This window comes from Chinchilla lanigera, unplaced genomic scaffold (assembly GCF_000276665.1).
Source record: "Chinchilla lanigera isolate Chin_1 unplaced genomic scaffold, ChiLan1.0 scaffold00041, whole genome shotgun sequence".
Taxonomy (NCBI): domain Eukaryota; kingdom Metazoa; phylum Chordata; class Mammalia; order Rodentia; family Chinchillidae; genus Chinchilla; species Chinchilla lanigera.
The window spans coordinates 2540043-2567726 of record NW_004955442.1 but is presented as its reverse complement, the minus strand read 5'-3'; the positions used below and the strand labels follow the sequence as shown (position 1 = coordinate 2567726).

Genomic DNA, 27684 nt, shown 5'->3' with positions numbered 1-27684 from the left:
TTATGATGACTTTACATTCAAAATGTGCACAGTTTAAAATTGAACATGCCAAAATGGTATTTTAGTTTGCTTCTACAGATGGTTAACCCTATCATGTGGCTGTAGTTGCAATATATCTAACAATTAGGTCCACCAGCTTCAGAATGGTCATTCTTGACATTTATTTGTTGGTTTGGGGATTTGTATTATTTTATATTCATAATGTGCAGTGAATAATTTAGTGTTTTTTTTAAAAAAGAATGTAATAGTGCAAGATTCCATAAAATTTAATGATATGAACAATAACTAACGCTGATTGCAATTGAGACTAAATACTGTTATATCACAGCACTCTTTCCTTAACGCCAGAAGATTTTTGTCGGCTTTGCACACTAGCTCTGACTTTTTGTGTTCTCCCAAAATGTATTTCTCTTCAATGAGGGTTTTAGCTCCTTTTTCTTTTTCTCTAGAATACTGCATGCTCAATATGGTGAATTGATCCAGCCAAGAAATGGTTCAGTTGATGAAACACCAAAAATGTCAGCTGGCCAGATGCTTTTGGTAGCATTTGATGGCATGTTTGCACAAGTTGAAACTGCTTTTGGCTTATTAGTTGAAAAGGTAAGTATTGATTTGGTTCTATGGGTAATGTAAATGCAGTACAGTAGTGGTTTAGTATGTGAACAGTGGAGAAATGATAATTCTTTTCTCTCATTTACATAGTTAAACAAGATGGAAATTCCTGTAGCTTGGCGAAAGATTGACATCATACGGGAAGCAAGGAGTACCCAAGTGAATTTTTTTGATGATGACAACCACCGACAGGTGCTAGAAGAGATTTTCTTTCTAAAAAGACTACAGACAATTAAGGAGTTCTTCAAGCTCTGTGGTACCTTTTCTAAAACATTGTCAGGTAAGTACCCGGTTTAAATATGCTGGGTTTAAATACTTTGGAAGCAGGTGTGACGGAGTTGACTTTCATTTAACTGTACATTTGTAAAATCTCAACTGCTTTAAATAATCAGTGTTATTATCTTAGTTTTGTATAAAATACTTCAAGAATTTCCATTTTTAGGATCAAGTTCACTTGAAGATCAGAATACAGTGAATGGACCTGTACAGATTGTCAATGTGAAAACTCTTTTTAGAAACTCTTGTTTCAGTGAAGACCAAATGGCCAAGCCTATCAAGGCCTTCACAGCTGACTTCGTAAGACATCTCTTGATAGGACTACCCAACCAAGCCCTTGGACTCACCTTGTGCAGCTTTATTAGTGCCCTGGGTGTAGACATCATTGCTCAAGTAGAGGCAAAGGACTTTGGTGCAGAAAGCAAAGTTTCTGTCGATGATTTGTGTAAGAAAGCGGTGGAGCACAACATCCAGATTGGGAAGTTCTCTCAGTTGGTCATGAACAGGGCAACTGTATTAGCGAGTTCTTATGACACTGCCTGGAAGAAGCATGACCTGGTGCGTAGGCTGGAAACCAGCATTTCTTCTTGTAAGACAAGCCTGCAGCGAGTGCAGCTGCATATTGCCATGTTTCAGGTAAGTAGTTTGCTTTATAATGTGTTTCTGATATTAAGCAAATACAAAGAAGTGAAACAGTTACAATTCTTCAACTGTGCCCATCCAGAGCAAACCCACCATTAGCATTCTGGACCTTTCTTTACAGTTATTCCTTATATCTCTTCTATGTAGTTGAGATCATCTCATGTTTACAGCTTATGTCCTTTGAATTTGTTTCTGTCAGGTCTATATGATGTGTTATCCATGCCATAGAGTGTTGTTCATAAATGTCAGATTTAATGGCTCAATTCATTATGTAGACAGCTTCCTGTAATGAATATTATTTCTGGAGTAATTTTTTTCATTATTTGTAAAATGAGACAGTATCTCTCAGAGGGTTAAATAATAATGACTTATGTAAAATGCTAAGCACAATATAAATACAGCTGTTTTTCTTTTTAAATATAGGCTTCAGTATATTAGTGACTTCAAACAAATTGTAAGCTTGGGATAATTGGGGAACTACAGTTTTGGAAATCTGTGTTGGCACAAACAGTGGTTATTTTGTTTCATTTATATTGAAGTTATTCCCCAGTAGTCAAATTGTTGGCTTCAGCTCAGTACATGTTACCAGTGTGTTTCTCTTTTTGGTTTTATCTTTAGCGGTTTCTATATCTTGCATGTTAAGTAATTTATTCCAACTTCTGAAATTACATTCCGATTTGTTTGGAATTTGGGGAGTATATTTTACTACTTGTAAAAAAAAAATTATTGGGCTGGGGATATAGCTCAGGGGCACAGTGGTTGCCTGGCAAATGCAAGGTCCTGAGTTCTATTCCTGGTACCAAAAAAAAATTATTTAATACTGTCAAGTTTCATGCATTTTGAAGTTCATTCCCTTAAAAATTGACAGTGTTCTGGAAACCACGGTAAAAATCCTTTTTGGAAGCCAAGTGTGGTGGCACATGACTGTAATCCCAGTACTTGGAGGCTGAGGCAGGAGGACTGCCATAACTTCTAGGCCAGCCTGAACCATGTAGTGAGACCTTGTCTCCAAAAAATTAAAAAAAAAAAAAAAGCAATTCTTTTTGGAGAGTCCCTTTCCTATGACTGTCACCATTGTTTCCTTGGCTACTCAGTCTACACACTGGGAATTCTTTTACCCCCTAAGCTCACTGAGATTGATTTCATGGGGGGGGATGTTAAACTGTTACATAGATACAGAATACTTTCAGAATTACTATTTAAATGTTACATGTTAATGATCCAAGACATTTACCAGCCCTTGTCTATCATGGAAGCCTTTGCCTTCCTATGAGTCTTCTGTAACATTTTTATTACTCCTATTTGTGACACATCTCCTTGTGTGCAACAGCTGAGTTTGGTTTTCTGTTCCCCTAGTCCTTATACCTCCCTGTTGGTATTTTCTCTTCTGATATTTTTACATTTCTTTTCCTTTGAACAGTGGCAACACGAAGACCTACTTATCAATAGACCACAAGCCATGTCAGTCACACCTCCCCCTAGGTCTGCTATCCTAGCCAGCATGAAAAAGAAACTACATACTCTGAGTCAGATTGAAACTTCAATCGCATCTGTTCAGGTGTGTTTTGTCAAATTACCCTTCCAGCATATCTTACTTGGAGAAATAACTTACACTTTGAACATTAATGTTGTTCAGTATATGTTTGTCCTTAGCTTTTAAGCCAGAAGGGCACAATCCTTTTTAATTTTTAAATTTACAGTTTTTATTTTTTACTTTGCAAGGTAACAGAATCTTAGAGTAACAATGTTTTCAACCAGAAATAGGCACATACTAAATACTTGAACTCTGTAATGAATTGTATATTTATTATGCCTTTATACATTAAAGGAATGTTGGTTATTGGGGAGAAAAAACCTAATACTTGTTTAAGTAAAAGAAACTGATCTTGGAAGATTGTATGTATATCATCTTAAAAGAATGAACTCTTGCCATTTCTGTTCTTACAGGTACATTCATGTGGCTGGTGGCAGGGCAAAAGAGAATGTGAATGCCTCCACCTAAAATATTGAATAAATAATGAATAGCTTTGTTATTAAACTTATCAAGATAATCTGAATTTTTACCGTAGACTTGCAAATTTTTGAAAATTTGATTTTTATCTTTTACAATCAAAAGTATAAGTGAATTTTCATAGAGATAATGCATATGGCTCAGTAAGAATTTGGTGTAGCAAATGTATGGTTTTTTTATCCAAAACCTTGCATTCTACCACTAAGCTACAAGCTCAGTCATGTTTAGGCATTTTTTGTTTTTTGCTTTGTTTTGTTTTTGAGACAGAGTCTCACTATTTAGTTCAGGCTGGTTTTGAACTCTTTTGGTATCCTGGGCTGGCTTTGACCTTGTGGTGATCCTCCTGTCTCAATGTCCCAGGTGTTGGAATTATAGGTATGTGCAACAGTGCCTGGCCCTGTTTTGGTTGTTTTACAAGACTATTATTTAAAGATGGAAATGACACTCCATTGCTAAAGGAATTTTAGAAAAAGAACATGAAACATCGTTTCTGCAAATTTTAGGACAGTATACGGAAAACCAGTTTCTCCCTTCCCAGACATGTTTGGCCTTAAAATATTCAAAGTGAACAGGCATAGTGACACACATCTGGGAGGCTGAGCCAGGTCATCCCAGGCTAGATAGTGAGTTCAAGGCTGGATTGGACTACACAAGGTGAGACCCTGTCTTTAGAAGAAAAAAAAAATCAAAATTTAAGGTGAATTCCAAGAAGACATTATTAAAGGTGTTTTCTAAGTTACACATGGTGGGCTGGGGATATAGCTCAGCGGCACAGCAGCTGCCTGGTAAACACAAGGTCCTGAGTTGGATTTCTGGTAATTGCCGCCCCCAGTTATACATGCTTCACCCTGCCTTTTTTTTTTTCTTTTGCATTTTTCTTGTATTATATAAAATGGCAGATAGGAAGTAGAGAACATAATAAACATACACAGAGATTTTCCTGACTTTTATAGGAGAAGCTAGCAGCACTTGAATCAAGTATTGAGCAGCGACTCAAGTGGGCTGGTGGGGCCAACCCAGCATTGGCACCTGTACTGCAAGATTTTGAAGCAACAATAGCTGAAAGAAGAAATCTTGTCCTCAAAGAGAGCCAGAGAGCAAGTCAGGTACAGTTAACATGTGCACATAAACCATCTTTGTGTTCAGCTTCAGGGTGGGGGTGGGTGGGAAGGTGACTGCTGGCCTGAGAGGCCTTTCTGGGCATTCCTTAGGCTGGTTATTTCCCTAGACCCTTTTTGTCACCCACTTAAATATAAGTGGTTTTGACCTTTGTTGAAAAATAAACACAATTTTAATATCTTACTTGAGGTTCCTTCATATATAACTAAAGTAATGTAAAAAAAATTGAAATTATTTTCATATGGCAATAAGATACTTCAGGACTTTGTATTCTACCAGAAGGTGTGGTTTACCTTTGTTGTGGCGTGATGGGAGTAGGCACATTTAAAAAAAAAAAAAATGATTATGGAAATTTTGAGATACAGAATTAGACCAATTAAATAATACCTCATACCCATTACCAAAATTTAGTAATTTTCAACTTGTCTTGTTTCATCCATATTCTTTACTCTTCCCCATCCATATTTAGTATAAATTGCAAACATTAGATTACTTTATGTGTAAATATTTCTGTATTTTCGTTTTAAGATGAATTATTTAAGGACATTATATAAAACTTTTAATCATACCTTCAAAAATGCATTTTTATACTACCAAATATCCAGTTAGTGCTGGGTGTGGTGGCGCGTGCATGTAACCCCAGCCCTCGGGAAGCTGAGGCAGGAGGGCAAGGACCCCTGTGAGGTCAAGGCCAGCCTGGGCTACATAGTGAGTACAAGGTCAGCCGTACTACATAGTGAGACCCTGTCTCAAAAAACAATCAAGCAAATATCCAGTTAGTATTTTGAAATTAGGAGTAGAAGCAAAAGAAGAAATTCTAGTAGAAATGGTTCCCAAAATTCGAATGTAAGAAAAATTGTAGCTAAATATGAATTATTTACTGCATAACTTTATAATGGAGTAAATTTCCTATGTAAAAACAATCATGTATACATTCATCTAATTTTGCTAGCTCCTTTTGGCCATCGCAGGCCTAAGAATATTGATAGAAATTAAAATGTGCATTTATTTACAGCCTTTGTGAGGATACCTTTCCCAAGAGTCATATATTTACAGGGTTAGTTGTAGTCTGAGTTGAAGAAATTAATAGCTGGTATTATTTTAATGCCATATCATTTCATGTTGGTTCCATGTCTTCACAGGTCACTTTTCTCTGCAGTAATATCATTCATTTTGAAAGTCTACGAACGAGAACTGCAGAAGCCTTAAACCTGGATGCTGCATTATTTGAACTAATCAAGAGGTGTCAGCAAATGTGCTCATTTGCATCACAGTTTAACAGTTCGGTCTCTGAATTAGAGCTTCGTTTATTACAGAGAGTGGTGAGTCTTTGTGGGAGTAAAGAGACTTGGTGATGATCAGCCAATGTTGTAGTCTCAGTCAGTTTAGTATATTCATGTAGTTCACACTTACTAAGTGCAAACTGTATAAGATGTCATTATGAGTGATATAGTGGTGATATCTTACTCTAAATCTTACTCTTACCCCTTAAAATGTTATTTTTTATTTAATAATAAAATAAATGAAAAAGAAGGATTCTGAGTTACAACCAAAGTAATGTGGAAGGTTGGAAGAGAGGAGAAAGCAGTGATAGCAGCGTAACAGTGTTCAGATGCACTGAAAATAGAGTAGTAGGAAAAGGGCTAGCTGAGGGTGAATGCTGGCAAGGTGAGTTAAGTCAAAAAGATCCACTTGATAAGTTTAGTGTTTGTATTTTGTGGGAAGGCTTTACACTATGAATTAGAAAGCTCTGGTTTCATTTCAAAGAGGTATGTAGAATGAATTTAGGGATGTGAATGCAGATCATCTTTGTCATTCCAAATATATTTCTCAGGTGTTGAATGTTAAACATTTTATACCCTATATGAATTAGGCAGAAAAGTGAGAAATCCTCATCTATAGTTATAGAATGTTGAAACTGTTAACTGTTTTATGAGTAATTAATTTAAGATGGAGAAACTTTATTTTGTCAATTTGCATTTCTAATATTAGTACCTTTTTCTGGTTGTTGAGATAATGGTAGGACTTACTGTTTCATCTCATATGTAAAATCAAATACTTGCTCTGTTCAGGACACCAGTCTTGAACATCCTATTGGCAGTTCTGAATGGCTTCTGTCAGCACACAAACAGCTGACCCAAGATATGTCTACTCAGAGGACAATTCAGACTGAGAAGGAACAACAGATAGAAACAGTCTGTGAAACAATCCAGAATCTGGTTGATAATATAAAGACCGTGCTCACTGGTCATAATCGACAACTGGGAGATGTCAAACATCTCCTAAAAGCAATGGCTAAGGTAAGACTTAATACCATTGGTACAGTTTATTCTCTCTTTTTCAGAAGTACGAATAGTTTTTGTTTATGGAACAATAGTGACAATTGTAGACAGAAACAATTTTTCAGAGTCACATCTTCTAAGTTGTTTGTAACAGGGTTAATGTGTGTTTTCATCAGACTTCTTTCTTTTAAAAAGCCAGCAGCACTCTTCTGAATTTTGTACACAGAAACTGAGGCTTAAATTGATTCACAAAATGTGGTACAGCTTATGCTGGAACTGAGACTTGAACTCTAGACTGTTTACATTTCAGCCTGTCTTCCTCTTTCCCACTTATACTTCATAATTTGCCTCCACAATGAATGGAAATGTTATGTCTTCCCTCCAGTATTCTACATAATATAGTTTAGTAATGAAACGCCCCTAGAGAAGGCTAAATTACTTCATCATTACAAAACAGTAATTTAATTTTAGGATTTATTTTTACTTTGACTTTCATTGATTGCTGTAAACAAAGTTGCTGTAGAAAAGAACTGACATAAGCAGATTAAACATATTAAACATTTGAAAATGTATTACCTCTTAATCAACAAGTGACTGTCTTTAGTTACTGAGAAAATAACTATTTTCCTTAATCATTAATATATTGATTATAGGATGAAGAAGCTGCTCTGGCAGATGGTGAAGATGTTCCCTATGAGAACAGTGTTAGGCAGTTCTTGAGTGAATATAAATCATGGCAAGACAACATTCAGACGGTTCTGTTTACATTAGTCCAGGCTATGGGTCAGGTTCGAAGTCAAGAACATGTTGAAATGCTCCAGGAAATCACTCCTACTTTGAAAGAACTGAAAACACAAAGTTTGAGGTAAGACTGTTTTAGGGTTAAAGTTTATAAAATGTAAGCAATGTGTCTGGTATTATTTTATCTCTTGACTTTAACCTTTTCAGCTTTGCTCATAGTTTTGTGAAAAGTTAACCCGGTAAAACATTCCATAAGCATTTCATACATTTTGTATTTCAGTATCTATAATAATTTAGTGAGTTTTGCATCACCGTTAGTCACCGATGCAACAAATGAATGTTCAAGTCCAACGTCGTCTGCTACTTATCAGCCATCCTTTGCTGCAGGTAGGAAGAGAGACCTGGATCTTGATCTGTTCACAATCTATATATAGATGTTAGTATGTTTAATTTTGCATGAGAGTCTAATAAACTTATAGTCACATTTTTAAAAAGGTTTTCTTAAACCCTGTCATATGTCAAAGTCAATATATTTTGTCTTTAAAAGAGAGAACTACCACAAAAAAAAAAGAATTTTAAAATTTTATTTTATGATGTAAAAATATATGACTATTAAGAAATTTAGAAAAATACTTGAGGAAAGGGCATAGTTCCATTGCAGTTAGAGGTTTAAACCACTGTGCGTGTTGATTTACTTTGCCATGTATGTGTGCATGCACACATGCACATAAATACACTGGGATTATTTTGTAATGGAGTTTTTGTTGCCTTTTCCCACTTAAACGTGTAACTTCCCTATTATTAAGTCTCTTAAAAAATGACCTACTGGTCAAATTTAATATGTCATCTTACGTACTATATTAATCTTAACATTTTTGCATGTCTAAGGTATTTATGGTTTTTGATGCTACAAGTGGATGAAAGGTGAACCTCATCATACAAATTCACATCTGAACACCTTACTGTTGAGGCTATATTTTTGGGAAGACAGTTGGCTATGTCAAAGCATGAGGACTTTAAATTCATTTTTAAAGTTAATTCATTTTCTAGTATTTTGTTTGGGATACTTCCCACCAACACATCCCATGCTTTCCTCTTTGTTTCCCTCAATTTTCTGTGTACATATAAATTGAGCCACCAACTCTTTCCATAGCAGTCCGGAGCAACACAGGCCAGAAGACTCAGCCTGATGTCATGTCACAGAATGCTAAAAAGCTGATTCAGAAAAATCTTGCTACATCAGCAGATACTCCACCGAGCACTATCCCAGGAACTGGCAAGAATGTTGCTTGTAGTCCTAAAAAGGCTGTCAGAGATCCTAAAACTGGGAAAGGTAATTAGTAAGAATAAGGCTGCCTTAAAATTTTGTATGAAATGGTGGTTTGACTTAACATGTGTTTCATTGTTTCATAGCTGTGCAAGAGAGAAACTCATATGCAGTGAGTGTGTGGAAGAGAGTGAAAGCCAAGTTAGAGGGCCGAGATGTTGATCCAAACAGGCGGATGTCAGTTGCTGAACAGGTGACTGCTTTTTAAAATTGAGTTCAGCTTAACTGGAAAATTGTAGGTTGAAAGAGTCCCTTCACCTGTTTCCTTGGTGGTTCATGAAGAAATAAGGAATTTAAGCCTGTTTTCAGGATTCAAAAGATTTTGAGTAACACAGCCCTGGAGTTGTCAGATAGTAGTATATTCTGATTCTTCCCCGTTATATTAGCCCTCCTTTCCCCTTGCCACTCTTCACTGAAATTTGTGTGACCTAAGAATATCTGAAGGTTTCACATGAGATGAGGATGACGTGTCCAGTGCAGGAATGGTATCTATAAAACCTGTCAGTGTCTGTCTGAAGTCATTACTTTGAAATTTTTTTGTTAGTGTTATTAATACTGATAAATAAATTTGAGGATTATTTTGTTAGACCCTAGCTGTTTACTTCGAGAACTTTTAAACCTACAGAAAAACTACAGCAATGCCCATATACTTTTTACCTTGAGTTAGCAGTTCTTGGTATTTTCCCACATTTGTTTCATCATTCTTTGCTTGTATATATAACATGAGTTCAGCATATTGAACATGCATGGTGTTGTGAGGGTTCTCTTCATCTCAGAATTCAAAGGAGCCTTTCCTAAGCACATGTATCTTGTAATCTGTGGTGTTTTAGGAGAACTTAACTTCTCTTTCCAAAATAGCAAATACTTGTCCTTTGGGTAATTAATTTGGATAATTAGAACCTTTTTTTCTTTTTATTAGTAGTATATAATAATTACATTTATTGTGGGAATGGATAATTAGAAACTGAAATAATTCATAAGCCAGTGTGGTGCATGCCTGCAATCCCAGCCCTTGGGAGACTGAGGCAGGAGGATTGTCTCTAGTTTAAGGCTAGCTTGAACTACACTGTCTTCAAAAAAAATTTAAATAATTTATATAACTTGTGTATAAATCATATCCTTTCAAGTTATCAATGGCTTTAAATACCATTCTGCCTGTTTTATAGGTTGACTATGTCATTAAGGAAGCGACTAATCTAGATAACTTGGCTCAGCTCTATGAAGGTTGGACAGCCTGGGTGTGAATGGCAAGACAGTAGATGAGTCTGGTTAAGTGAGGTCAGACATCACCAGAATCAACTCAGCCTCAGGCATCCAAAGCCACACCACAGTCGGTGGTGATGCAACTGGGGGCTTACTCTGAGGAAACCTAGGAAATCTCGGTGCACTAGGAAGTGAATCCTGCAGGACAGCTGCACTCAGGGATACGCCCAACACCATGGCCTGCAACCCCAGGGTCACGGGTAAAGAAAGCAAGCTCACCGCCTGAACACGGAGATTGTCTTTCTGCCACAGAACAGCTGCAAACGTGTCAGGAGGTTAGCTGAGAAAGAAATCGGGATGCCGCAGAACACAGAGTGATTTGGAACTCCATTCCACCTGACCCTGTGTGTACAATCCAGGAAAAACAAACCCCGCTCAGAAACAGAGAAAAACGGGGCCGCGAAGAAATCACAGCCAAGGAAGATATGATACATTCAGATTCTCATAAAACACTTGTTGCTTAGCAACAGTACTGGTTGGGTTGACCAGTAAGTACAAAAAGGCTATGTGATACGAATTTCAGAAATGGACTGAAAATGGAGAGCTTTGTAACAGATACACTACATTGGAAGAACTTCTGTAATGAAGGGAAAAAACCACCCCATCAATCCCTGCTCCTCCCTGCCACTTCCCCTTTCCTTTTCACCTAATCTAGTGGATTAGCCATCTTTCAGATCCACTTTTATTTCAATCCTTATATTTCATATACTTCCAACTCGAAGTTGTTAACTTGTATTTGGAGAGATAAACAGGAATTTCTCCAAAACCACTGATAACATGGAAAATTCAAGGGTTGTTAAAAGGTTTGAGGATCACATACAAAATGTAATTCTGATTGAGTCATTTCTGTGATTCTATCATGTACAGTTTCTAGAATTGTCACTGTGCATTCAAAAGTAATGAATCTTACAGACATTTGATTTAATGTACACTCCCCTTTTCTTATACTGTGCATTTTTTGGAGGTCATCAAATTTTCCCTCTTCTGTGATTGCTGTAGTTTTTTTCATAGAAAGTAGCTAATCCAATGTAATCTTTACCTTTTTAAAAACCAGGATAGAGTACCTGTTAGAGTTTTACATTGTTGGCTACAGATTAACAATAAAGTGATGTTCTGGTGGAGGTAGAGTGAAATGCTTAGTTCAGTTTTCTTATTTGATACTTTTAATTTACAACTTGTAAATTAAAAGTGCTTTAGTTTGCTTGGCCATTTCAGAACATATACATGACACATTAACAGAAGTAAAAACCACCAACATCTTTTATTAAGTTCAGTTTTTGGTCTGTGGAGTGCTTTGTTTTTGCATAATTTTAATAGCTAGCTGTTCAGTGATACAGTATAATGAATTCATGATCAAGGTTTCCTTAAATTTAGCATTGCATTTCAGTATTGACTGAACTAAATAGTTGATCTAAAATTAAAATGCAGACTAGGATTCTTAAAATCACGCATCAACACACAGTAGGACACAATTTAAATCTTAATTGTTTTGAGTATTTTCCTTGCATTTTACAGATTATGACAGTGGTCAATTTCTACTTGCCAATCTTTACAGTCAAACTTGAAAGGTACTAAGGAAAAATCCCACGTAGCTCTGGTCCTTTTCTGTATTCTGGTTTCACACTAATTTATAATCTTGACCCAGGAGAAGATAAATTTCAGTACCAGTGCTTAAACCAGTATTCATAGAAAGGTGGTATTTTTGAATACCTGTGTGTCTAAAAACAAGTTAAGGAAACTAGCACATTAAATTTAATTTTCTTCTTAGATTTTGAATCTTATTTTCAGAGTCAAAACAACCTTGCTGAAATAATAATGCCATATTGTATTTTTCATGCTGCTTTATTTCCTGGAGGCTTTGGGGAGCTCCTGCACTCATTACCTGATCATCTCTGCTTTTTCGAGATTAGTCTTTTCAGCAACATTCTTGTCACCAGGAAACACATCATGATGATAAAACCAGTTAACACTTGTCCCTGTAGGTAGTACTTGAAATTGTTTCCACTTGGATAAAGAATATAAAAAAGATAGTTGAATTTTATTGTGTTTGAGTTTCAGGAGTACATGGAACCTTATTCAAGCAAAAAAAAAAAGACAGCTTTATTTCATAAAACATGTGCCTCTGATAAGCTCTTCATCACTTTTATTTGTGTTAGGTTGTAGGGTAGACATGAGTACTTATAACTATAAAGCTGGCTCTTCACTGACTGTGGACAAGACCCTAGTCTGTGTAGTTTGGCTTCCTCTGTGATGTCATTCAGCAAGTAGCCCTGCCAGTTTGAATTTCTGTAAGAAGACAGGGCCATGTTTTGGTGATTCTCTTGTAAAATAAAGTAAGAGTGCTATAGTTTTGAAGTCATACTTTTTTTTATGACAGAATATCTGTGGCAAACCAGGGGTCCTCTCGCTCTCATTCAGGGGTATGGAATAACCTACAAACAACCTCTTCTATTCAAAGTACCCTTGGAAATCGAAGTTTATCTTAAGTGTTTTGTTGTCTTTGCTAGAATTGCTTGATTTTTAGTTGGTTTTTCTACAATGCTGTGGCAGCCTAATAGTTTATGGAGCTTTCTCTTTTACTGTTTCTTTGGTGTCTTGTAATTTCTGTTTCTGGTCACAAGTTCATAACATAGTTGTTGAGTGATTAAGATTCTTTTGTGTCTGACCCTTGTAAGGAGTTGTTTGAGATACACGAGATTTCTGTGTGAGAACTGATAATTAGGCTCTTGATCTACTTCCCTGAACCGCTCTTATAGAGCTCATATCCCAGGTTCAGGGTAAGGGTCTGTAATACAAAGAAAAACTTCCATCACTTCTTTATTTTTTTTTTTTTCTTCTGCCCTTAAGACTTGCCTCTATTACCTAAGTTTAGTAAGTAGTTTTCTTAATTTTGCCCAATGTTTGGTGTTACCTGCATTATATTTTGTTGTTTTTTAACTGTGGTTGTTCTGATGTGTGAAATTTAAGGAAAGAGCCATTTAAAAAATGCCAAGCAGGGCAATGCAAGTACAGCCAAATATTAGAGTTGATGTGCAATCTTAGGTCCTTTTAATCCGGGGTATTATAGGCAGTACTTTAAATCAAAAAGTCTTCCTGGCCTATTTTCCTCTACGTTTTTATAATTATTCTGGGGGCTTACTTGTTTGGCAGTACTAAAATCAAAGGAGCTGGTTCTTCTTTTCTCCAAATTTCATATTAATGAAAGCGCCTACAGCTAGCCTGTTAATCCTGTTCGTATACATCAAATATCAGTAAATGCATCAATATGAGCACATTTGAGCATCTCTGTTTTACATAAATTTATATGAGTATGAAAACCATTTTATATCCTGTTGAGCTTATAAAATGCCAGTTACTTAGAATTAGGACCCTTCACACACACACGCAAGCGCGCACACACACACACACACACACACACACACAAATCACGAAGGTTGAAATATTAATGCAAGGGTTACCTAAAGGAGGTGGATTTTGTTTTCAGTTATTTGCTAGTATTAGATTCCTCCTATGGGAAAATACTAGCAAGCATCATAAAATTTTCTAAATGCTGGGGAGGGAAAATTCACTGTATTATGAAACCCTAAGGGTTGCTACACTTTTCCTGCCTTTTGGCCTGGATAAGAGTGTCAATAACCTTACTTACAAAATGGCACACTGACTCTGAGAGAAGCTTTTGGGTTCAAGGTTAGTTATAAAGCAGTCATTGAGTGTTCCTTTTTTCTGTGGGAATTTGGCTGGGCTTACTAGGAAAAAAAATGTGCTAATATAAAAACGGCCATACAGTTAGCTTGATTTTTAAAGATGGCAAACTGAGAATTGCATGTTGTTCTGAAATGCAGACTTTAGAATGTTTTTTCTTTCAAAACAGGCTGATTAAATATAGTGTTTCCTGTTGTTTTTCTTTTCCTCACAGTCAAAATTTCAACTCCTGTTTAAAGTTATTACGTCACTTACTTTTCTGGCTTAAATTTCCCTTACATTTCCACCTGTGATGTCAGTGGCAATGACATACTTCACATTAATTTAGTTCTTACCCCTACTATAAGAGCAAGTTGAGTTGAACTGAATCTTCCTTGTCCTAGCAACATTGTATAAATAGTGGCTTCTCTGTACAAAAGGCTGTAATGCCTCCTGATGGATATAATTTTGTGATTGTATTTAAAAGTTGAATAAATCACACCAGCTTCCTGAAAATGTTCATAATGCATCTTTTGGAATTCAAAAATACATGCCTACTTTGCATATTTGCATTAACATGGCAAAGATTGTATGGAATACCTGTTTTTCAAAAAATAAAGGTTCAGTCTTAAAAGATATAGTACGTAAGGTCTGAATTTATTGGTTGAAGTAGATTCTAGTGTGTCTGGGTTTTGGAATATGGGTAGCGTTTTTATTTTAAGCACTAATCTCCAAAATTTAAAAGATTTCATTTTCAAAAAAAGAATTACTGATGCTGGGGATTTAGCTCAGCGGCACAGCACCTGCCTGGCAAGCACAAGGTCGTGAGTTCGATTCCCACTACCGGAAAAAAATGAAACAAACAAACAAAAAAAGAATTACTTTACTGTCAGTGTTGTTTGATTTTTAATCTGCAGTGGAAATCTGCTTCAATTGCAAAGTTTAGTTTTAAGGACAGATTTATTCAGGTTAATTTTGGCAGTATATAGAAAAACTTTCAGACCATCATTGATAGACATCTGAAGGAAAAACAAAATATCTGGCCCTTAGTATCTTTAAGATTCCAGATTCAAGCTTAATAATCTAGCACATTTCAAGAGATCATGTCCTGTCTTTGTGGTACCAAAAGAAAGCTCCATAAGGGTAGGTGTATTTAGTAGTTGGGCCACTTGGAAGTTTAGCAGGTCCTGTGGAAGTTGTAAATCATACATTTGGAAATGGGTCTGGGAACAAAATCTAAGTATTCCAGAGAAACTGTTGAGTTACTTCTGCTTTTCACCTACCTGTTTCACAAGCTGGTGTTTAAAATTAATCTTCCCTTCTTAAGTTGTACATAGGAAGCACAAGTAAAAACCAAAAGCATAAGCTGGTGGTGCACGCCTGTAATCCCAGCACTTGGGTTGATGAGGCAGGAGGATGGTGGCGAGTTAAAGACCAGCCTGGGCTACAAAGTGAGCTCAAGGACAGCCTGAACTGCATAGCAAGACCCTGTCTCAAAAAGATAAAAAACAAAACCAAAAGCATTATGTGGTAGAAGCTGAGTTCCCAGAGTAGAAACGTCACTTTTTAAAGCTTTCTAATTCTGGCCTCTCTTCAAATTGGATGTTTCTGTGCTCCCACAGGTTGGTATCTCGTGTGATGTTGCAGCTGATTGCCTGGGTCCTTTTATTTTCAAGAAGGGAGTGAGCGAGTTGTACCCACCTCTAATCCCAGTTCTCTGGGAGGCTAAGACAGGAGGACCACAGATTTGAGCCTTTTAAAAATTTTTGAAGGGCATTCTAAAAATTTTTGAAGGGCTGGGGATATAGCTCAGTGCAAAGGCCCTGAGTCAATCCCCAGTACTCCCCCCGCCCCCCCAAAAAATGGCTTGTTTCTCCTGCAGCTTAAAAACCTCCCCAGTGGGGTCATATTTACATCAGTCTTTTTTCCCACATTTCCCAAAGTGGCATTTTATTGAGGTATCTGCTTCCCTGGCAGATTTCTCCCAGGTCTAGAGACAACCCCCTAAATACCCACAGGCAGGGCTGTGAGGGTAGCTGAGAGCATGCTTGGCTTACCTAGAATGGTCAAGGCCGTGGGTTTGATCACGACCACCAACAACAACCATAAACAAAACAATAAAAACACAGCTTTCATGAAATTCTCAATGCTGTTGCTCCTGCCGGAGGTTTACTTGGGACCAGTCTTACTGTGTAGCTATATTTCCACATTTTTCCTTATTCCCTTTTTTTGTTGTTTTTGTACAGAGAATCGAACTCAGGACCTTGCGTTTGGCAGGCAGGCGTTTGTACCCCTGAACTATATCCCCAGTCCCTCTCTCACTTTGCATCGAATAATGAAACTCACAAGCTGTTAATGCATTTTAAGATCCTGGGTAGATAAGATACAGAAACGTCTCAACACAGCTCCAAAATAGCTTGTGAGTTTCATTGTTTTAAGAGATTTACATCTTTCCTTAGCATGACCTCAAATCTTTTTTTGTTTGGTACTGGAAATTGAACTCAGGACCTCATGCTTGCCAAGCAGGCGCTTGTGCCACTGAAGCTATATCCCCAGCCAGCATGACCTCCTATCTTAAGAAGATCGGGTCAAACTGAATCCCGTTTTAGAGAAGACAGCTGAGTTTCCTAACGCCTAAGGCCGTTTTAAAATCAGGTGCCTTTTTCCCGTCCTCAAACTGTTTCTTCTCTTAAGATAAGGCCTCATTAGTACTGAGCAAGAGACAAGGCAGCAAAATCCACCTAAAAAGCTCTTGCCCCTGTCCTCAAAACTTCACGAGGTGAGCACGAGTCCACGAGTCACAGTCTGTGCTAACCTAAGCTGCTTAGAGGGCGGCAGGCTGGTGGGGAGAAGATCCCAGCCGCCTTCCCCACCCACGTAGCATATTTCTTCGACTACTGTTTTCCTGAGAGGCTCAGCTGCTTAGCTCCACCGGAAGAGGGACTGCAAGCTACGGCGGAAGCCATTGCTGGGGATACCGAGAGCGTCCGACGACCCCCACTTGGGCGGTTGACCGGCTTCTGCAATTCCGGGCGGGGCACGCCCCTTGCACTCTGATTGGTTAGCTTGTATCTCCTCCCCCTTGGGCAGCATCGGCCTCTCTCCTTTGACCTGGATTTCAAGCCATGCGCTGGACAGTGATTGGGCAGGCTTCCCTTACGCTTAAACTCGGTTTGCCCAATGGGGAACGAGCTTCGCGAGAGCTGTCGGGAAAGGCGGCTGCCTATATAAGCGGCTTACGGGGCGTTCTTTCGCGCTTCGGGAGCGGTGCGGGTAGGGAGAGGAGGAAGTGTTGCAGGGCTGCTTGCCCTGAGACTGAATCTCAGGGACGATGGCGGAAGGCGATAATCGCAGCACCAACCTGCTGGTGAGTCCCAGCGGCCTGTCCTAAGGGAACGGAGCCGGGCCCCTAGGCTTCAGTGGGCTCAGCAGGGTGGGTCCCGCACTGGGCCAGGCCCTCCCGCGGTTTCCCGTGCAGGCGACAAGGCCTGACCCCGGGTCTTCTAAGCTTTAGGGGGTGGTCCCCCAGTCCTGTCGACCTCTGGCATACAGTGACGGGGGTGCACGAAGGTGCAAGGAGGGTGCGTGACTAGTCAGAAAACGGATTGAGGAGAAAGTGGGAGGACGGGGACTGTGGCAAGAAAGAACCCGGGGTGCAGCTGGGGCAGAGGCTGGCGAGGGGACGGACCAGCGCTTTCTGGCCCAAGGCCAAGCCATATATGCAGGTTGCCCCGTCTTTAATTTTAACCTGATGTGCTTTCGTTGTTTACCCCCCTAACACATGGGCAGAGGTGGAGGATGGAACGACTGCTACGGGGAAGTTGTTAGAGCTGGAACAACTTAAAAGGAAGGGAAGCTTCGAGCTTATTTCAGGGAACTGGACGTGGGGTTCAGGCGAAAAGACAATAGGAGGATCTAGCTTCGGCTGGAATGTGGATGGGGGTTGGTCACAGGAGGACTGGAGACAATTTTGGAGTACTTAAAAGCAGGGATGCAAAGGAACTGCACGAGTTAGTGTCATAGGCAGACAAATTTAATTCATTATGACTTTAACTGCACCACTTAGGCAAAAACAAGAGATACTCTTGTATTTTCACTATTACGAATCTCCAGAAGGCAAGCTGCACACTAGAAATGAAAAGAAGCAGGGCGTGGGGGTACATACCCAGTAATCCCAGCACTCGTGAGGCTGAGGCAGGAGGATCCCCCCGAGTTTGAGGCCAGCCTGTGCTATAAAGTGAGTTCAAGACCAGCCTGAATTGCACAGCAAAACCCTGTCTCAAAAAGAAAGAAAGAAAGAAAAGAAACAATTTAATTTTTAGCTTTTGCACTTTCAAGATCCCAGATGCTGGCGAATTAAGTGACTACAGAGCAGTGTTGATTGTGCGTGATTTTCACTTTCATTGCTTTTAAAAAATGCATGGCTTGTCTCCTTACACACACACACACACACACACACACACACACACACACGTACTCCCATCCCTTTATCATTAGCCACCAGCATGGCTCCTTTTAAGAGGATTAATTAAGGCACAAATTGCCCAACTTCTATTCAAACTACAGATCCTGGTACAGAGCTTATTCCCAACTCAGCTGTTCTTTTCAGCAAAAACTATAAGGAGAACAAGGCTTTTGTGGGTCCAGTTTCCTCATCTATATAAGGGATAGTAACACCACCTTCCTTTTAGAGTTTTTGGGAGGATTAATTGAAATATAAGCCTATGTTAAATGCTTAAGGTTTCCACCACATAGTAATTTCTTATTTAACTGGTATTAAGCATGACATATAAAGTCAGAAATACTGGAGTCACCTTAGTGATCACTGTGGCACAGGTACAATCTTTAAGACTAATTGGCATTATCCTATCATTTGCATCTTTCCAAAGTGACAGATTGCTTGTTTAAATTTTTTTTCTTCCTTTACTAAAATCAGCTTTAGGGCTTTTGCCACATTAGCTCATCCTAGACTTTGCCTTTTGGCTGACTGTCATATTTACAGAGAAATTTGATGTCTAACCAGAATGTCTTCATGAGTGATAGGAAACATGGTTTTGTGATATACTAAGCTTAAAATGCCTATGTAATTTAGCTAAAGTAGTTTTCCTTACTTGTGCAATGAATGCCAACATCTAAGTGATTCCATTACACAAAGAGCTGTTTTAGAGACTGAATGCTGTTAAGGGAAAGGCTTTCCTAATGGATTTAGAAGCAAGGATTTCAATCAATAAAATGACAAAAACACATCAATTTTAAGCCATCTGAAATGAATAAACTTTATTAATACTCTGGGCATTGTCACGTGACTATGCATAACTTTGGGGAAATTAGTTTACTCATTTTGAAATTAAAGAACGTGAGCTCAAAATGATTGTTATACTTATGTTGTGGATTTCTGTAAGGATTGTCACATGGATGTAAAGAGTAGCCAAGAGGGCTGGGGGTATAGCTCAGTGGCATAGTGCCTACCTGGCAAGTGCATGATGTTTGATTCCTGGTCCCCCACCCCTCCCTGCAAAAAAAGAGTAGCCCAGTGCTTGGATTGGGGAAGGTGACATTAAAGAATGGGTGTTTTCCCACCATTGGTTTCCATTTTTGGTACCAAGGTTGCAGGGCATTTCCCCCCGCCACCCCCAAGAACTAGCCAGTTAAAATAGCGACTTTTTTGTTGTTCTTTTGAGACAGAGTCTCGCTATGTAGTTCAAGTTGGGCTTGAACTCATTACGTAGCCCCCGACTGGCCTTGAAGTTTCAAGGACCTTCCTGCCTCAGCCTCCCAAGTGCTGAGGTGATAGGTATGCAACACCAGCCCAGCAAGATGGCAATTTGATTGAAGTCTTTTATATATTTGGTGCCATAGGAAAATTTAACTCTCTGAGAACCATAGAAGTGTTGAGAGTTGTAAAATGATCACTATAAATGTTGATGGTGCATAGGCTGTGGAGACTGCAAGTCTGGAAGAGCAGCTGCAAGGATGGGGAGAAGTGATGCTGGTGGCCGATAAAGTCCTCAGATGGGAGAAGGCCTGGTTCCCACCTGCCATCGTGGGTGTGGTTTCGCTGGTGTTTCTGTAAGTGTGCTATTACATTACTAAGGTTGTTCGTGTTTGTTATTAATAAAGGATCAGGTAGTATATAGCCTTTGTTTATAGAAGCTTTGTAGTGCATAATCGGTAAAAAAGACCTTTTTAAAATATATATATATAAGCTCACTTATTTTCCAGAATTTGTAGTACTTATGTAAACTTGATAGCCTGATCAGTGGCTTGCAAACTTTACACTCGTCAGTTATTGAGGAAGGATTCCCAAAGAGCTTTTGACTGTTGACATTTACATTAACAAGTGAAGCTATGATGTTAGCGTGTCCTGGAGACGGGAAAACCACTTGTGAGAAAATAGACCACCGTGAATACATGTATGGAAACCTGTGCACTGGGTGAATAAACATACTCAGCTAGGAATAATGATGTGTGTTTTTCTAACCTTGATTAATTCCTTTTTTTTTTTTTCAAACAGGATTATCTATTATCTAGATCCATCTGTTCTGTCGGGCGTTTCCTGTTTTGTTATGTTTTTGTGCTTGGCTGATTACCTTGTTCCTATTCTAGCGCCTAGAATTTTTGGCTCCAATAAATGGTAGGTGGCATAATGACTTGGCAGTCCAATTTCTGAGAAGTTGCTGAAGCTGGTGGTTGTGATGACTATGCTGTAATTGCAGACAGTTCTCTAACTAGCAGATACCTAGAGTTAAGATTTATTGACTTCATGTAAATAATTTCTTAGGTAGTTTCAGGTATAAATCATGAAGTTCCAGTACTTATATCTCCATAGTACTTTTTATGGTCAACCATTTATTTTGACTTTTTTTTTTTTTAGACTTTTTGTTGAAGTGAGTATTTTTTAATGGTAATGTTTTAACAAGGATTGGAGAACTCATAGCTAGCTCTCTAAAGAAGTTGTACATTGACATTTTTACATTGATAATTTAAAGTTGCACAGTATTAATTTTATAAATTATTTTTTAAGCATACAAAAACCACTAGTGCTACATTTTTATCCACATTCCTTTTGCAAGTTTTGTCTGCTTATTTTAGGCACTGTTCTAGTGGAGCTGTGAAATATTGTGCCTTTTAAAGTTGATCTTATGGGCTGGGGATTTAGCTCAGCGGCAAAAAGTGCCTGCCTGGCAAGTGCAAGGTCGTGAGTTCGGTTCCTGGTACCGGAGAAAAACCAAAAAAAAAATAAATAAATAAAAATAAAGTTGATCTTGTATTTAAGACTGAGATGTTGGGACATTGAAGCAGTAGGAAAGTGGCAGTTAGCCAATTGCATGCTAGGTACCTCAGAATGGATTTAAGCTGTGTGTATATAAATTGTGCTGTTCATTTCATTTATGTCATTCTTTGGTTGCTTTTGAATTCCAAAGTTTATAGTTAAATGACTAAGTATTTTATTGAAACTTTTAACTTACCTCTAGAATGTTGAGTTTCCCACCTTTAATCCAAATAATGAGCTAAACAAGATGTTTGAACATATTTTTTCCTCTCAGCTGCTTTTTCCTCCTTGTTTATTTTAAGTTGATAGATTTTCTACTTACGTCTTAGTATTTATTTATTTACTTCAGCAGTACTGGGGTTTGAACCCAGGACCTCACACATGCTAGGCAAGTGCTATACCACTGAGTCACACTCTCAACACGGTAACCGTTGTTTTTTCTATCCAGATGATAGCAAATTATAAAATCTGTAAAAATGAGAATTTTTTTTTTTGTACTGGGAATTGAACTCAGTACCTTGCGCTTGCCAGGCAGGCGCTTGTGGCACTGAGCTATATCCCCAGCCCCCAAAATGAGAACTTTAAAGGTGTACTTTATGGATCCTTAAAAGGAAATTCACATATTTTGAGGGAGTATACTTAAACTGTGGTGTAGGTAAGCATGTTTCTTGAAAGATGTTTTCCTCATAAAATGGATTAGTATTAGGAACTCTCTTCTGAATTGCTTTTACTTGCAGTAATGAATTAATACTGTTATTTGTGGGGACAAGTTTGGGACCATGCAGTAGATACAGCCAGTTATACAAAGGGAAGCAACCACTGACCTTGACTTCAGTAGCCAGATAACATTCTAATCTGCTAATTCATAATTCCTACAAGAAACTTCTCAGAACTGAACTCATGCTGTCATGGTAACAGCATGCAATGTAGTAATTTTTTTTTTAATATTATGGGAATGATCTTGTGGGAAAGAACACTGTTTTCACAATCTAACCTTGACCATGGTCAACACAGAAGGCCTAATGGTTTACAAGAAGTTCCACAGCTCAGCAGAAATCCTCCTACTTTATCACCACAATGAGGACTAGAGGAGAGAAGGCAGCACATTCTTCAGTGCACGTCCTACTTACAGTACCGATTGTACCTGTGTAGGAAAGACAGTACAGGGGCCTTTCTTTTTTTTAATTGGGAACAAGAAAAATTTGGCTTTCTTTTTCTTGGAAGGTCTTTTTGGATTTTTACTGCATTTTTGTTGTTGTTGTTGCTTATATTTTCCCTCACTGGTAACTAAACTTATAAATAATTGAATTTGAGCTGTTTATTGCTGCCTTGATGTCCCATGTATAAGTCCAGTTGAGGTGGTTAGCTTTGAATATAGTGCTACTGACGTTGCAGAGTGCTCAAATACAGCTGTTTAGTGGGACTTTAACGGACTACAGTGCAGGATTTATTATGATCTGAAAAGTAATACAGGTATAGAAAAATGAAATTTGTACTGATTTCTACATAGCCCATAGAAGGCATGAGTGTTTTGTTACTATCATTAACCAAATGTGACTTTAGAGTTAGAGATTAGCACTAACACTATAATGTAACTGCTTAAATTTAAGAGGATGATGTAGTTCTGTTTACTATAGAGATTTCCTTATAACAAGAGGGAAAATTCTTTTTCTAGGACCACTGAACAACAGCAAAGATTCCATGAAATTTGCAGCAATGTTGTGAAGACCAGACGCAGAGCTGTGGGCTGGTGGAAACGCCTCTTTACACTGAAGGAAGAAAAGCCGAAAATGGTATATGTTTGCTTTGACTTACATAAGTGTAAAGCACAATCTCAAAAGTTAATTTTTACTTTATTGTAACCTAATGATAGACTTTTGTTTTAATGATTATAGTTTGTGACACAGATGGTGGCACATGCCTGTAATCCCAGCACTTGGGAGGCTCAGACAGGCAGATCACCTTGAGCTCAAGGCCAGCCTAAACTACATAGCAAGACCTTGTCTCAGAAAAACACACAGGATGAAGAGAAAACAAGCAGAAATTATAGTTCAGTACTTATTTGCCATAGGTGTAACTTGTAGCTACAGTCATAAATGTTTATCTGTAGTAGACTGGGTCACTGAACATTAAAAATTACATTTTGCACTTTTTTATTCCAGTAGAGCAGAATATTTTTCTTACTAAAGTAAAACTGAAAGACATGCACTTAGAAAACATCTGTTTCTAACAGAAAACATCAGCTTCACATGAGATTACTATATGATGTTATTAATTGGAAAAATAGTATAATTTACATAATAAGGTATTTAATCTACAAACTCACAGTAATTGTAGGAGGAAATGTATTCTGAGTCCACAAAGTAGATCACCTGGAGTTTTCTATAGGTTTTGTAGAATATATAGATTTTGAAATTTAAGTATTTTTAAGAAAGAGTGGTAAGAAAAGCTAACACTGTTTTTCCAAACTTTGAAACAAATTTTCTCAACTGACAGAGTTACATGTGATTATGGTGTATGCGATGTTTTGATAGATGTACTAATTGGGACAGTGAAACAAACTGCTGAAGTCACACTTTTCAGCCTGTTTCTAGGAGTGGTTATATTCTTGTTGTTTTCATTGTTAGTACTTCGTGACCATGATCATTTCTCTTGCTGCTGTTGCTTGGGTGGGACAGCAAGTCCATAACCTGCTTCTCACCTGCCTGATAGGTAAGTCTGTGGAAGAACTACAGTTGCAACCTAGCCAGTAAAATCTAACCCTAGCATAGGCAAATATGTGAGTACTTACCAAATTCCATATACTACCCAAGGAACTTTGGGAATATAGAAAGGTGACAAACACTCAGGTCATTGTTTTCAGGGAGTTTACAGTCTTATGGCAAGTGAAGACAAAAAAACCCATAATAACCAAGTAGAAAGTACAGTAACACCTTAGTTTGTGAACATAAGTTGTACCAGAAACATGCTTGTAATCCAGAGCACTTGTATCTCAAACAGATTTCCCCATAAGAAATAATGGAAACTTAGATGATTCGTTCCACAACCCGAAAATAGTCATATGAAAATGATTATGATACTGTTAATATACAAAATAATAAAGAAAATATAAAGAAAAACAAATTAACTTGCAGTTACCTTTGAAAATCTTTCTGGCTGGTATGAGAGAGACAAGAGAGAGGAAGATTATTTTGTAGGACAACTTTCACTGTCATTAACGAAATCACTGCTATCTATTGGCTCAGTGGAATTTTTCTCATGAAACTTTTTTTTTTTTTTTTTTTGGTACCGGGAATTGAACTCACGACCTCAAGCTTGCCAGGCAGGCGCTGTGCCGCTGAGCTCTACCCCTGGCCCTTTTTCATGAAACTTTAACAAGGACTGTATCCAATGACATTTGCTTTTTTGCTCCCTTTTGATTTCGCAGAAATGTGACATTGCATTGTCATTAAACAGATTCATCACTCGCACTGCTACAGCCTTAGACTGGTGGTGCTGTTTTACAAATTTTGCACTGTTTCTCACATTTTACATGTCTCCCTGATTGCATTTGAAATGAGGGATTCTTTTGCCTTTTTTTTCCCCTCCTTTTCACTAACCTCTTGCTGCTAGGAGACCATCACCCATAATCCTGCAGGGGAGGGGTACTGGCTCAGTCGTGGTCATGTGACATTTGGCATCACAACTACTCTTATTGGAAGACCTCAATTGCTTATCAAGCTAAAATTTATTAGAAATATTTACTCATCTTATGGAATACTTGCAGAACAAGTTACTTGCAATCCAAGGTTTTACTATCATTTGCAGGTGGTAAAAATAAGCAGTGACTATTATATGAGGTTGGGAGGGCATGACAGCAAAACTTTGTGGAAGTCCAATGAAAGTAATGGATTCTCTATTACTTCCTCCCATTAGAGTTCTAATAGTCTAGGAATCTACCTTCTTTAAAATGTGATAATCTTTAGCAGGTTGCTTTCTCTGAGAGACTGAGGCAGGAGGATTGTGAATTTGAGCCCTGCTTGGGCAACTTAACAGTTAAGCGAGACCCTATCTCAAAAAATGCTGGGGAGGTAGCTCATGCACAGACCCTGGGTTCAATCCGCAGTATTGAAAAAAAGTTGCTCTCTCCCTAATTTTGTTTGTTTATTTATTTTAAGTGACTTTCTTACTGTTGCTTCCTGGACTGAACCAACACGGAATCATTTCGAAGTACATTGGAATGGCCAAAAGGGAGATAAACAAGCTTCTGAAACAAAAAGAAAAGAAAAATGAATAATACATCTGCTTTATTCATTGTGGTCAGTGGAGTATGCATTGCCGCTGAGATAGTTTGTACCGTGCTGTGTGGATACTGAAATGCTACATAAGTAGCTCTTTGCTTTCCCTCACTCTGCCCTTAGTAGAAGTTCACACTTGCCAGTCAGGTTTTGTGCATAGTGTCCTTGTGTCAGTTGTAGCTGGGTGCATTCTCATCAGTTGGCCTTCAGTGGACAACTCACTAGTGAGTAAGGCTTGTTTTGATTTTTCTCACCCAGTGTTAACTTTTTGACAACTTCCTTTAAAATAATACAGTGGTGAACTTTACTCTTTAGTACAGTTAATAGTGACAATAATTGTGTGGATTGATGTTTGTTTTAGCTAGGTACAAGGTAGTGTTCTGTAGCTACAGGAAGCTGGTTTTACTGTCCACTTCCACAGTCTGCTTAAAAAACTGTCTGGCTTCATGAATGTAGAGACCAAATTTACCAGACCTATTGAACACACCAGGAGTCATTCCTCACACTGTTTCTTCACCATCAGAGAACAATCCCTATGGAACAAAATGAAACTGATTCCACACCCTAGTATGTGTAGGTTTCTCCCTTTTGCGGAACTTAGTGATTTCTAGGTAGTACTGATCCTTTCTCTTATATAGGGGAATCTGACAGCTATAGAGCTCCTGTTCCCCTGCCCTACTTCATTAGTGAATCCTTAAAGGGTTTTTCATAGCAGATTTCCAAAAGAGTGTCTTTTAGGATATTTAGTATACTTTTCATTTCAGGTTTTTACAGCATACTCAGTAGGTTAAAGTGCAAGTCTGTGACCTTTATTCCAACACCAGCCAGTAAAGGACAAAAGTTCCTATGTTTAGTCAAGATTCATTGCAGTAGAAAATAAAATTACTAATTTTTAAGATCAGAAAAAGCCTTCAACGGTGAGCCTCACAATTCTCATTGTATAGTAATACTGGCTGTATTTTGGTTGCCCTAGGTTTTGCATTGTAGTGACTACACTGGCATTTGACTCTTTTCCTCATTATTTTCCAAGGGCTGTTGGTGAGAGCAGGCTTGTGATGATAGACTGGCCTCTGGCCCACATAGATTTTCTAACTCCTTGGAAAACTCCTTATAATCATTCTTTCCTTCTTAGTAGTTAGAAACTTAGAATAACTAACATCTATAAGAATGAACCTTTGAGGGCCAAAAATGTGACATACTTGGGAACAATTCTGAAACTGCTTAACTAGCTGTAATATAGTTCTGTGGATTCACTGCACTGATGCTGTAAAACCTTGTGGTATCTCTGTCCTTACGTAAGTATTGTTTTCCCCCCTTCCAGATTGCTGTAAACGCTGGTGCCCATTGTAGTTTGTTTAATTTTTTAAAAATATTTTCATATGACTACCTTAATTTTACATGTGTTCCCTCATTGTAAATAAGCCTGTCTTATCTGGACTTTTGTGTGTGTGAATGTGTGTTCTACCAGTTAACTACTTTGGCAGTTAATCCTGTGTTATTTTTCCTTTGTTTTGTGTGAAAGGGGAAAAATAAAAGCTGGAATCTCTTTGGTGTCTCACTTTCTTTTTAACTTAGCCAATCTAATGTTTTCATGATTGAATTTATGAAGCCAATCAGTGAGCTGCCCTTTGTGAACATGACAGATCTCTACTCTTTTACCCTGTAAAAACAAAATGAAATCAAAAGTTTAAATGTATTCATTCAGCAAACACTGAGGCTTGGTGGTAGATGAAAGGAAATATAGTAAGAGGGGCAGAGATGATGAGAGGGCAGTTGGAAGAACACACAGGGAAAGGTGAGGGCTCAACAGCCTCTCCACCTGGGCACGTCTGCTCTCTGGGGCCTAACTCAGGGGTTGGTCCTGGAGAGGTGCTCAGTAAGTAATGGCTGGGTGACTCTCCTGCATTTTAAACACTTTAAGAACTCAAATTGAGGGCCAGGGATATAGCTCAGCGGTATAAGTGCCTGCCTGGCACATGCGAGGTTCTGAGTTTGATTCCCGGTACCAAAAAGAAAAAAACCTTGAATGTTTTATGTCACTGGCTATACTTGTTGGTGGGCCCTGGGAATAGATTTGGTAGTAAATTAAAGTGAGTTCCTCTACCCCAAAGAGTATGGGTCCTTTGGAACCTTCTGGGGATTTGGTGATGACCAACAACAAAGTCTCAAGGTCACCACCA

The 27684-nt window shown here is 38.2% G+C and overlaps 2 protein-coding genes across 5 annotated transcripts in view; both read left to right on the top strand.

Moving 5' to 3' along the window:
* The window catches only part of Smg1 (SMG1 phosphatidylinositol 3-kinase-related kinase), a 98638-nt gene extending 84046 nt beyond the window's left edge, over nucleotides 1-14592 (top strand). For 2 of the 4 annotated variants that reach the window (XM_013517825.1, XM_005391088.2), the window contains exons 52-63: nucleotides 450-600; nucleotides 703-892; nucleotides 1055-1524; nucleotides 2951-3088; nucleotides 4495-4647; nucleotides 5803-5982; nucleotides 6733-6960; nucleotides 7596-7807; nucleotides 7964-8070; nucleotides 8837-9016; nucleotides 9097-9203; nucleotides 10177-14590. In XM_013517825.1, the coding sequence (XP_013373279.1) occupies nucleotides 450-600; nucleotides 703-892; nucleotides 1055-1524; nucleotides 2951-3088; nucleotides 4495-4647; nucleotides 5803-5982; nucleotides 6733-6960; nucleotides 7596-7807; nucleotides 7964-8070; nucleotides 8837-9016; nucleotides 9097-9203; nucleotides 10177-10254 (2194 nt within the window). In that variant the 3' untranslated portion in view covers nucleotides 10255-14590. Of the gene's footprint in view, nucleotides 1-449; nucleotides 601-702; nucleotides 893-1054; nucleotides 1525-2950; nucleotides 3089-4494; nucleotides 4648-5802; nucleotides 5983-6732; nucleotides 6961-7595; nucleotides 7808-7963; nucleotides 8071-8836; nucleotides 9017-9096; nucleotides 9204-10176 lie in introns of all 4 variants that reach the window. The other 2 variants (XM_005391090.2, XM_005391089.2) reach the window with 2 other exon arrangements.
* A 2603-nt stretch (nucleotides 14593-17195) lies between these two features.
* On the top strand, nucleotides 17196-27051 carry Arl6ip1 (ADP-ribosylation factor-like 6 interacting protein 1). The gene is made up of 6 exons (XM_005391087.2): nucleotides 17196-17321; nucleotides 19890-20023; nucleotides 20469-20588; nucleotides 22903-23020; nucleotides 23855-23939; nucleotides 25385-27051. The coding sequence occupies exons 1-6, from the start codon at nucleotides 17286-17288 to the stop codon at nucleotides 25501-25503; spliced, it is 612 nt and encodes a 203-aa protein (XP_005391144.1). The 5' UTR covers nucleotides 17196-17285; the 3' UTR covers nucleotides 25504-27051.
* Nucleotides 27052-27684: the final 633 nt, after the last annotated feature.